The sequence below is a fragment of the Drosophila subobscura genome, chromosome J (assembly GCF_008121235.1).
Source record: "Drosophila subobscura isolate 14011-0131.10 chromosome J, UCBerk_Dsub_1.0, whole genome shotgun sequence".
Classification (NCBI taxonomy): Eukaryota; Metazoa; Arthropoda; class Insecta; order Diptera; family Drosophilidae; genus Drosophila; species Drosophila subobscura.
Window position 1 is genome coordinate 3,081,326 of NC_048532.1, and position 12,245 is coordinate 3,093,570.

At 42.5% G+C, this 12,245-nt stretch overlaps 1 protein-coding gene across 19 annotated transcripts in view; it reads right to left on the reverse strand.

Moving 5' to 3' along the window:
- Positions 1–4,616: 4,616 nt before the first annotated feature.
- LOC117894937 (collagen alpha-1(XV) chain) overlaps positions 4,617–12,245 on the reverse strand; it is a 38,955-nt gene continuing 31,326 nt past the window's right edge. For 2 of the 19 annotated variants that reach the window (XM_034802250.1, XM_034802240.1), the window contains 12 exons: positions 11,811–11,888; positions 11,491–11,734; positions 11,229–11,306; positions 10,269–10,423; positions 10,085–10,177; positions 7,865–7,987; positions 7,280–7,306; positions 6,612–6,626; positions 6,139–6,269; positions 5,426–5,605; positions 5,137–5,367; positions 4,617–5,034 (listed from right to left, as the gene is read on the reverse strand). In XM_034802250.1, the coding sequence (XP_034658141.1) occupies positions 4,941–5,034; positions 5,137–5,367; positions 5,426–5,605; positions 6,139–6,269; positions 6,612–6,626; positions 7,280–7,306; positions 7,865–7,987; positions 10,085–10,177; positions 10,269–10,423; positions 11,229–11,306; positions 11,491–11,734; positions 11,811–11,888 (1,449 nt within the window). In that variant the 3' untranslated portion in view covers positions 4,617–4,940. The remainder of the gene's footprint in view (positions 5,035–5,136; positions 5,368–5,425; positions 5,606–6,138; positions 6,270–6,611; positions 6,627–7,279; positions 7,307–7,864; positions 7,988–10,084; positions 10,178–10,268; positions 10,424–11,228; positions 11,307–11,490; positions 11,735–11,810; positions 11,889–12,245) is intronic. The other 17 variants (XM_034802242.1, XM_034802255.1, XM_034802243.1 and 14 more) reach the window with 17 other exon arrangements.

Consider the following 12,245-nt stretch of genomic DNA (forward strand, 5'->3'; position numbering starts at 1 on the left):
CAAACCCACCCCGTCCCGCTGCATTCATACTCCGCTTCAGCGCTGTTTATGGCCTCTGCCCCTGACACGTCTCTGCCTCTGCCTCTGCCGCTCTGAAGTGTGTGTCTATAGGGGAGGGTGGCGAGCTAAAGGAGCGTGTTGGCGTGAGCAGTGTTGTTGATGTAGATGACAGATGAAGAAAAAATATAAAATTTTACAAATAACCGCTAAAGGGCAGATGTGGTACTCCGTGCCGGGTATAAAAGTTGTGACGCGTAAGAAGTGTCTCACACGTCCCTTCTCGTTTTTTTTTTTTTGTGTGGTTGAAGATTTTGACCATATTTATTCGATCACCGAATTGTGATTAGATTGTATCATTAATATAGAAAGAATGAGAAAATTAATTTGCAGTGGCTACATCCGTCCCTGTCCAGCAGCTTTGCTTATGCTTGTCTTTTGTTGCTCATTCTTTCTCGCTCGAACACTCTGCCTCATGCAGTGTTCGTCACCGGGGGAGAGTGGTAAGCTAAAAGTGTGTGTTGGCGGGAGAAGTGATGTAGATGTAGATGACGAATGTAGAAAAATTTAAAATGCGAGAAAAACCACTAAGGTACACTGACTGAGTACCGGGTATAAAACTTGTTACGAGTACGAAGCTTCTCTCAAAAGTTCTTACTCGTTTTTTGTTTGAAACAATTTAAAAATAAAATAAAAATATGATTTTATACTGAAGAAAAGGCGTTCTCTTTAGTCCATGTATTCAAAATGCCTTCCTCTCACCTATTCCACTAACTTAAAAAAAACTGAAAAAATAAATCTTATTTGGCTTGGAAGTTATTAATTTCTGCCACAAAAGGGTGGTAAAATTCCCCATAGTGCACTGCAGTGGCTGTGCACTGACTGCTCGCATGACAAGTTGAAATGTTGACGGCTCACTGACATTGTCTGGGATGGGTTGGAATGGGTGTATAGTCGTATGTGTGTGTGAGCGGCATGCATGTAGGAACGATATTGTGGCTCGCCGTTGCCGCTCTGCGCTGGAGAATCTCATACAAAGTTATGCAAATTCCGATCCGCTGTCGCTGCCGTGTTGACGTCGCTAGGGCTGTGGGCGTTGCATTGGTTTCTGCGGTTTTGGCATGCATAATTGTTGGTTTTTAGTTACACGTTGAGCGGCCCAGCCCTGAAGTCTCTCTCTTTTTTCCTATTTCTCCATACTCGTTTATGTATGTACCTGATATTTGTCCGCTGTAATTGCGAGACTTACTTGCCGTTTGGCTGTTGACAGCCATTAGTTAGTTACGCAATGCATAGAAATATATGAAATCGTAAGATTAATTTATTGTAGCATATACTCCCACATAAACTCTGATTCTTTGGAACTTCAAACCATCTACAAGCCTCTTAAACTGCATGAGCAGCAAGTACAGTTATTTTCAGAGGCCCAGGAGCCTATGCAGGCTCCCTCTTCATCCCACTCATCATAGGAATATGAAGCACATTGAACTCCTGCGAGTATTTTATTTTGATTGGAACCCATTCATAATTTTGGGTAATTCGAAACCCCAATAGCTGTGATAGATTGTAAATCACATACGCACAGAACCATAATCATTTCTCAGACATTTGCTTTTTTTGCTTACCCTGCTCCTCGAGTACAGGGTCTATGGGGGCAATGGGGGCTATGAGGCTAAGGGGCTTGGGGCTATCATCAAAAAACAATTCTCTGCGTTGCGTCCGCAGAATAATGGACGCTAGGCCGCTCGTCTTGATAAGCTAAATGATAAATTGTTTTTATCCGTGACATATGTAAGTACGTGTGTGTGTGTTTTCGTGGGCGAGTGTGTGTAGAACTTGTTACGGATGCTGGATGCGTAAGTTCTGTGGCTTGCTGGGAGAAAGTTGGTTGTTGAGCGGTTGTTTTGTGCTCTGCTTTCAATAAAAAAAGCACATGGAATTGGAGGGGAAACGGTGGAGCGGGGAAAACAAGCTCGGAAAACTTGTAAATTCGCTTGGGCACAAAAGTGGAATTAAATAAGCTCACGGCTAAATGTGTTATGATGAATGACATTGTCAGCCGCACACGGAATTTAAAAGTTTGCTTGCCCGGAGACCACCCGGAGACTTCCTCCAGCACGGTTTATAATTGAAAATTCCAGTTATTCGATGGTGCCTATGGATGAGCTTACCACGGACTCTCTTTCTACGACTCTCTGGCCTCACAGCTAATCAACTAATACAACATTTTCGTATTCATTCATTAAATTAAAATTTCATCCCGCTCATCTGGTTTGATTGCTTTGTGCCTAAGTGCGGACGCATCCGCCTGCCAGACTCTCCCCTCCCCAACCGGTCCTCTGCCGGCTAATACTGTGGCTTCTGCCAGTCCCAATCCCAGTGCCAATCCCAAGACCAATCGCAACTGTTGGCACTCTCCGGCTTCCTGGCTTGTTTGCTTATTTGCTGGCTTCTGACAGGCCTGGCTGACAGTCGCATCTACGGCTCAGCGCTCTGCCCTGGCCTTGTGCATAAGTATATGAAGATGAATATATGTATGTATGTATATGTATTTGTATTTGTATCTTTATAGGCATCGGTATCTGTTTCACCGCTGTGGCAACAACCAAATCCGGACACAGGGAATCTACCCCTCCACCAAACGAAACTATGTGCTGCTTTGCCATTGAAATTCATATAGCATCAATGGCTCCACAGAGTATCGAGGGCCGCGTGGCTCTTTTTGTTTGAAATCTTTTGCTTTAATTCAAGTGAAAAATTATTTAAATTGGTTATCAAACGTGCTGCTCAGACAAACATCGATGTGGCTACAAATGCAGGTACAGGTACACTGTTATACTCCCGTTTATTTTTAGGGGAATGGGACAGCATTTTCTTTGGTTTTGTGCCCGGTGTGTGGCATTTAAGTTTGGAAATGGAAATTGATTTCAAGTGAAATGAAAAATATTGATCAAAGTAATTTCTTGGCATTCTCGCCCCGTAGATGAATTCGTAATATTCTTTTATTTAGTGAAAAATGTATGAGCCACATAAAATATTTGTCGATGAATATAGACTGCAATTGAGTCTCGTTCCAAGGGGACTTGTTTATATGCCAGAAGTGTTCAGCTCCCTTCTATCCACGTTTGCATACACATAAATAAATGTTTATAAACATTAATATTTCATTGACATACTACAAATACTTGAATACATATATACATACATATATGTATGTACATATGTATTTATCCTTACCATTCAATAAATCAGTTTACCAGTTCTTGCTTGTGGAGTGTTAACACAAAAAAAAAACAATGTTTCTTCTACTTATCGCTTGGCGTTTAAGAGAAAGTTTAAACCCAATAAATTGTTAATCTGAATACTCTCTAATCTCCAATTAATTACAATTACTCTCCAATTTCAGTGTATTCGATAGTTTAGTTTTTATTATTTCGTATTATTTATTTAAGTTATTTTATCAATATTATGTTATGCTCTTTTCACTTCATCATAATTTATTATAGTTTAGACTTACGACTAGAGGGTTCTGTTCTCGTTTTTCTTCTACACTTCAGTTTTGATTTCACTAAATATATATATATAACTATAATGCCGTCTTCTGGCTGACTCCATGCCATCTATTCGTCCGTTTGTATTCTGCCTTTGTTGTTTCTTGTTTAAATTAATACCTTAACTGTCGTTACAATTACATTTAATTACATTACAATGTTTTAGTTGGAAATGCATTGATTAAATGCAAAAAGAAATTATGTAACTAACTATAATTAGAGTTTAGTTAAGTATCCGTATTCGAATTTAAATAATTACGAATATTACACACATGACACAATTGCGCATATATGCATGCTTTTGTGTGTGGGTGTGTGGGTGTGCCGGGATGTGACTATATTATTTAATTTACTTTTACCGTCGGATGCGTACCAAAGTTTGATCCGAACTCGGATTTTGAGTATTTGTTTGAATTGCGCACTACACTGTAGAAAATCTCTCTCTGACCGACGAAGGACTCTGTATACATACAAAACGTTCATAAAACATACGTAGTAGTAGTTGTAAGTGTATGTATGTATATCCTATGTAAGTTCTTATAGACAGGCTAGAGTGGGATGCATGCGATAGTTTAAAAACGATTTCTTATTGTTTCTTCCTTTCTTCGGTTCCTTATAATTACACACACTTAGAAGTCTTGTGGTAAAAATACACATTTATACACGCATATACAGAGTCATGTGGGATATGGGATATGAAGTATTTGATGTCACCCGGGTGCACTCTAAGTAAGAGACTAATTTGGCCAGTAATGCGTATGCCCAGGTCCTGCAGGCCTCTGGGCTGTTCCGACTTGGTAGTGATGCCAGTGAATCCAGTGATTCAGATGCCCTGCTCTTGCTCTGTGAACGAACTTAAGTAATTACAAAAATTACACTATTAAGTTAGGGCTAACATTAGGTTACAAATTACAAATTACAAACTAAAAATACGATTTCCTGCTTGTACAAAAATTGTTGTTGCCTTGTCCTGAACATAAAGTACATTTTATATATGTATGTGTATATACACATATATGTATGTATATATCTCTGATATATGTATGTATGTTTGTGTGGTATGTATCGTACTTCAAAATACATGTACATACATATGTATATTAGGTATTACCTACGACAAGTATTTATGTGTGTACGGTAATATATTGTATTGTATGTACTTATATGCATCCTATTCTCCATCTGTCGTCTGAGTATTCTCTTTTTGGTTTCTGTTTGGAATTCGCTGATTATATGCATGGCCATGATTTACGTTTACATTTAATGTGGGTGTGGTGTGTCTGTGCCAGTGTCCGTGATTTGCCTTGTTCTTGTTCTTGTTCTGGTTCTGGTTCCTCTTTTATGTATGAGAATGGTTTGTTCTGTTATTGTTCTTCCATGGGACCATCCCGCTTACAGCAGTAAATCGTCCAAATGCGCTGCATACTCGTCTGCTGTACGGAACTCCCGATTTTGGCTGCGACTGGGACCGCGACTGTGACTGTGGCAAGGGGAATGGGGATGGGGACGGGGATAATGAGCAAAGTTTGGGCGGGCCATAAAGCGTTAATGCCAAATCAATAATGCCAAACCGTACACGTGTAACTACCTGTCAATGGCGTCCCGCTTCTTCCGCTTCCGATCCTGAGAGAGGGCCTCTACGCAGAGCACAATCAACTTGCCATCGCAGGGCTGTCGCTTCTGCTCGAGCAGCTTATGACCCGCGAGATCGCTGGCGTACCCACTCTTGTCGTGGGCACTCGAATGCCATGCATCGCAGTATGTGTCCATGGAGCGCTCTCCATTCGGCAGCGATCCATGCCAGACCATCTTCAAGGGCCTGAAGTTAGAGAGAATGTGAGCAGCTTCTTTGATAGATTGATAGAAAGCAGCCTTACCATAGCGGATCCGTCATCACATTCTTGCCGCTGAAGCTGTAGATGCGTGGCGCCTGGGAGAAGAAGCCGCCCTGTCCGTTGAAGATGCCCTTCCACGAGTTGAAGAGCACATCGCCGCGCGTGTTCACCACGGGCAGGTCCCGGTCAGCAGGACGGACAATGGAGTCCAGGTTCTGTACCCTGTGGGCGAATTTCCTCGTTTCATTTATGTGCTAGTACTACAAGGATCAGATTATGGCCATCATACGAGCGGCAATTACATGCGAGCAAACAAATGGCCATCAAAAGAAACCTGGGGGTGGCAGGTGCTTTGCTACGTGCGTTTCCCGCACCACCTATATTCGCTTATTTATTCGTGTTTTCCCTCATATATTTAGCCGCTGCTAGCCTACCGGAGTACTCGTACTTCCCATTCAGCAGGCGCTGTGTAAATAAATTGCACGAAATTGTTTTCAGAAGCTTTTGTTCATATTTTGAGCCCTGTTCCCCTTGGCTCTCGCCCAGAAATCAAGATTATGAGCCAACTAATGAGTTTCCCGAGTGTCGGCTCAGCAACGTGGCGTATAGGCAATGCCGAAAACGGTTGCACGGCTTTGCGCTCGGATAGCGAGGGGGATTAATGCCAGAGCCAAAACTAAGCATGAAAACACGGCTAAAACGCGAACAAATCTGGAAGAAGATAAGACACACTCGCGATAAGACGCGCTACTCACCTCGAGGAGAGGAACGCCTTGAAGGTGCCCAGCAGGCCGGCTCGTCTTCCCTGCCGGTAGCAGGCAAAGTCCGCGCCGCGTATTCCCTGCAGGTCGCCGACGGAGGGCTCGTTCAGTGCAGCCACGCGGAGCTGTTCCAACGAAGATGGTAAAATATGTCAGCAAATTAATGCGGAATTTATGTCAAGTCAAGAAATTTAAGATCTAATTAATACAGAATTTAATAGCCAGAAATTGTTTGAACAACAAAAGTCTCCGGCTAAAAAATGCCTTGGAAAAACGATAAGTGGATGGAATGTAGAGTAAAATGTTTCAAGTAATTGCCTGCAAGCGGGCGGGGGTAATGGGAACACGGGATAGAGAAAATTATTAAACCGAAACTTCCTTAGATTGGATTGGATTGGATTGGTGGGAACACTCATAAAGACAGGAGCACAAGGTCGATTCTTACGTAACTGAAATTCAGGACTCACCATTCGCGGATACCACTAGAAATGTGATTTTATTTTCATATTTTAAGGCATTTCGTTGGTAGTCCCCGTTAATTTTGTTTGAAGACGCAGCGGGCAGAATGGGGCAAAAATATGTTCAATTTAATAGAGAATTCATGAATGATAATGAACGTTTTGTATTCAATCACCAAGAAAAACAGAGGAGGAGTTGAGTCCTCAACATCTGTGCTTTCATAAGAGCTTCAAGGATTACCAAAAACAAATGACAAAAAATGCAATCAAGAAGCGTCTAGTAAAAAAGCAAACCATCACATACAGGTACATATAAAACGTGTTTCAATACGAATAAAAGACAGTCTCAGTCTCCATTGGATTGGTCGAATGAGAACACAAAAACCACCAATGGGCGGTTGGGCGAAAAACACAGAGAGAGTGTGAGAGACAAAAGCAGAAAATCAAACTACACCAATTGTTCCGTGTGCAACAGAACTCAAAATGCAATTTCGCTAATTAGAAATATTTTCATTGACCAGCAAACAAAATCAAATTATTTATTCAACGATTGTGTTCATGTGTGTGTGCAGGAGATGCGTTAATTTTACAATATTTCGAGTTTTTCGAATTGGTTTTTGTTACTTTCACTCTACGCTACGATACTGTATGGTATGCCATATTATGGATTTAATTACCGTTTCGTATTCGGGCGCGGTGGTAAACTGCATTCAACGACAATTAATTATAGATAGCTTTTAGTAGGGTTTATTAACAATACTGCTTCGACTCGCATTTCTTCGACTGCGCATTAATTATGAGTTTATGAGTTTAGGAAAAATTCTTTTGCCTTTCTTATACAAAATCATGGATAGTTCGGACTCGTCAGTTAAAGTTTCTCAATCCAAGTTATTGTTAGAGACCTCAGCGGACTAACGACATTTATGCAGACATATCAATAGGTCCAAGTCTTTACTTGGCCTTAAACCGCGTGAAGTGTGGATTCATGAAATATTCATATCTCAACGTGGCAAAGTCGAGTACAATTAACTCTCTCGCTCTTTCCTCGAATGATATACAAATAGGAATATACAATTCAAAAGGGAATCACAGATGGAACTCTGGCTTTACAATCATATTTCAAGAACTACTCAATTGTTCTCTGCATCAATGTCATTATCCGATGTGACAGAATGTTAAATATACATAAATACGAGTATGTACATACATAAATGCATAAATATGTATGTATATTGTTGGTACATATAATGGAGGGCACTCACCGTGGGCGTGTTGAGCGGGGGAGGTGGACTGTTCAGCAGGTTTTTCGATTGCAGGTCGAAGCGCATCGATGGCGCCACCGTGGTGGGCGGCGCGGGCGTGGCGATCGGCACAAGGGTTCCAAGCTGCATGCAAGAAAATGGAAGAGACAACGGGAATTAAATGTGTAAACGTAATTAAAAGGCAACCAGACAAACAAGCGTTTGACGAATTTGTAATTAATAAAACAAGAGCTTCCCAAAAGTATCCCTCCGCACAGGAACCGACATCAGTTAATATTTCAGCAAGGAAAGGGGGCAAAGAGCCCAAGAATCGCGCCATTATGTGATGAAATCAGCGCTCTTGTATTGAAACTTTTGCTCAAATATTTGCATTACGTGTAGGGAAATATGAAGCAAACAGCACCAGGCTTCCGCGCGCTTTTTGTACGGAATTAAGGTCAAATTTTCGACTGCCATCCTCCTGAATGTTGTGCCATAATGCTCTGTCCAAGTCTGGCTCTGGCGTTGTCGCAGCCACCGATGTCGTCGTCGTCAACGTCGTCTGACAAAAGTTTTAATTACTATTTTGAACTTTAAGTAGTCGACTCGTGTACTGAAATCTAATTAGGCTGCCGCCTCGGCTACAAGAAAGTACGAGACAACTGGGTGTAGACAACTGGGTGTAGGGCCCAGACGGATCCGAAATGCAAATGCCAGTTAGTAGGGCAACAAAGGGGTTTTGCCCCCGGTCGATTTTGGCATATTACAAGTAGGAGTAGGAGTACGAGGATGAGTAAGTGAGTACCCAGCGCCCTGACAGTTCATGGTCCTGTGTTGGGGTTTTTGTTGTCAAAAGTATTTAAATGCTGCTTGCCGTCAAAGGCAAGAGATTTCAGTTTCATTCGGGGCCGCCTTATGCACATGCCAGGCACAGTTTGCCAGGACCAGCTCTATGCGTCGGCCCCGCTGTGAAGGCTTTTGTGCCTTGCATTGACGGAAGCGGAAATCGAATCTTAAGCAGTTTTCTTTTTCCTTTTTATTATATTTTTTTTTATACCCAATTCCGAGAATATTTTGCATTTTGTGCAAAAAAGCAGGCACTAGTTTTTTCTTACATTTTCCATTTTCCGTTCTCAGATTTTTGATTTCAATAAAGAAGCAAGCAGCTGAAATTGTGGCCACTTTAACGTTTAACAAGCTTCTGGGAAATCGAGCAATTTTGCGTGTAATTTGAGAATCCTTCACAAATTCTGAGCGTGGCAAATTGCCATGGAGCAAGGTCTAGTTTCCAGCGGCCAGTGGCCAGTGGCCAGTGGCAAGAGGGAGCAAGTTGCCTCTAACCTTGGCCAGGACCTGTTTTGGCGACAGGGAAACTTAATTGGCAGGTGGCTCTGGCGAATTAAGGGAGTAGGGTCCTATCCTGGGTATCCAACAAACGATAATAAAACCCTCGATTTTCATTTAATATTATTTGTAATCTGCAGTGGCAATTTATGACTCCAATGTGGGTCCCTCCTGATCGCTGGATGCATGTTTTATATTTCGTCAATAAATGTTTGAAACCTGCTGGATGAGGTGTGAGCCTGTGTGTCGTCGAATTGCCTGCCACATGACATATTTCCTCAGCAACTCCCCTCGATTCTGTGGATGTTCTTGCATCCGTTAACTGGGACAAGTAAAAAGCCAAGTTCAAGCCAATATAATTGAATAACGGGCCACACGCACCCAGACACGCCAGGATACGCACATACCATACTCGTACACACATACATACATACATACATATGTACATACATATGTGCGACGGTTGCGAATCCATGGGGCAATCAGTCCGTACGCTTGCAACATTTAATGTGCAAATAAAAAACGAGTCGAGTTGAGTCGAGTCGATACAAGGGCAATGCCAAACAAGCCTTATTTTATGGCAGGCAAGAAAAATAAATAAATAAATAAGAACGGGGACAGGGGCTGGTGCTGGTGCTGGTTCTGTGGGTCTTCTCTTCTATTTTGATATGCATTTTATTCGGCTTTGTCTTCGGGTCGGGGCCATATGGCCATAATGGAACATCACTCAGCCGCTCGGAGGCGGCTCTAAAAATAATAACCCCCGCCAGCATGCTCAGCTCGCTTTTAGTCTGTTTGCTTAGGAGGCAGAAATCAAATCCAGCTCCCTTCTTGGATCCAGTCGTCAAAACCAAACCCAAACGCCGATCCAAATCCCAATCCAAAACCAGGACTCACCGCAATGTATTGCCATCCCTTGTTGACGCGCACAAGAAGCGCCTCCTCCTCGGTGATGTAGGCCAGGGTTCCAGGCGGGTTGAGTGCCGATTTCTGCAGAAGATAGGAGCACGAGTATTTAAAGCGTTTCGAAGTAAATTATAGATTCCAAATTTATCCAAGGGCGGTTATACGACCGACCCACCTTTGTCATTTCATCGATATTCTGGAATGTGACTGCGCCTGGCACAATCTTCATGTTTATGTTCGACGATGAGGCCGAAAAGTATGGTTCCTCGCCTACTGCAGGCCCCAAGGCTTCTTCGTGTTTATGTGAGTGTCCCGGCTGACGAGGAGCCTCTACAAAGATGAAATATGCATTATAATGAAGCACTAATGGGCTCTGAACAACATTCAATATTTTTTTCTGAGTGCTACATACATATGTACATACATAGCTGCAGTAGCTTAAGCAATCTAAATGTATTATGCCAAGCACAAATAAAATAAATAATATAAAAGATAAGAAAATAACGACAATTGGAAAATGCTTATTTGTTTAAATTTGAAAAGAATTCAAAATGGTAAATAACAACCAAATAGCCTCCTCATATTAATTTAAACTTTTAAGGCGATTATGCATCCGTGATTACAATGATTTTAAATACAAAGAATTTAAACATGCCAATATTTTAATGCCAAATAAATAGAAAAGAGATGATACATATGATTTAAGGAGTTTTGGCTTGGTAATTCTCAGTTTCTCCAACAACTCCACATAAAAAAGGCAAGCAAAATAAGACCGACACATTTAAATTCTGGGCTACAAGTAAACAAAATAATGTAGGTGGCTCATGATTCATGTGTTTTCCGGGGAAGAACTTATGACGGTGTTAAAATACTCGAATACGCAAAGTATTACATGTTGTACTCTATGAACGGGCTAAATTAGTTAATCATGATGTGCAAATATGGGAAGCAGCGCGCTCCATGCAATATGTGTACAATACGAGTGGGTATTGGGGCATTCCGGGAGTAAAGTGAGAGAGGTGTGGTCGGAATGAAAAGTCATGCTACGAGTACATTCAAATGATACGGGCATTCAAAGGCCAAACTGTAGCTACAGCTATTGTGGATGGAGTTGAGATTTAGGGGGTTCGTTTACCGGCTGTGCCGTCGGGACGATCGCGAAGGTCTTGCAGCTCTCGCAGTGCTTTGAGTTCGTCTAAAGATGAGCGCGCACCTTGATGACGAGTACGATACAAATGAGTTGGTTTGATTTGATTTGGTTTGATTCGGGCTTGGAGAATGCTAGTTATGTACAGATATTGTATGATTTATCAAGGCACAACTACAGGCACTTAAATATTCTGCCACTGGACATATTTACAACCTGGTCCGACACCTTCGGGGCGGGGCCCACTCACCTGGTCGCCCGTAGTATGAGGCGTCGCCAAAGAAGCTTCGCGAATCCACGCCGGGCTCTCCCTTGGGGCCTGATATCGACAGCCCCGGCAAGCCAGGGGGTCCCGGGGGCCCAGGTGGCCCAGCCATTGGTATGTACTGGACGCCACTGCTGTCTCCGTCACCGCCGCTCGAGGCGGGTAGTCCTGGAGGTCCTGGCAGTCCATCACGTCCATCCTGGCCAGTGTCACCCTTCTCACCTTTGGGCTGCGAAAACAATGTCATTTTGGTGATCGATCACCATTGCCCCCAAAAGCCAAAAGGGATGCTTGTGCACACTTACCCCTTCGCGGCCGCCAGAATCTCCTTTGGGACCCTTTGGTCCCATCTCACCCTTTGGTCCTGTCATGCCAGGTCGGCCCTGTGAATCGATTAAATAGGGAGATTATAAGTAAAGACTCTAAAGGATGTCAGTTCTTTGACTTTGTAGATTCCCAAAGGGTACCTCAAACTTTGATGCGTCTTTGACTTATTTTAGTTCATTAGATACGTGCAATTATTAAAATGACTGCAAATTACTGTGCCAAAAATACGTACATATACGGACGTACAATACATGCTGTGCGAGCACGTAGCAAACAAAAATCACATTCGACTTGCCGTAAGTGGGAAAGTTCGAGTGAAATTATAAGATCGTTGGCAGCAACGTCCGCACAAACGTAATGTCTGTTGCAAACGAGGAGGAGATGCAAAGGCAGTGGCTCTGGCAACTGACGGT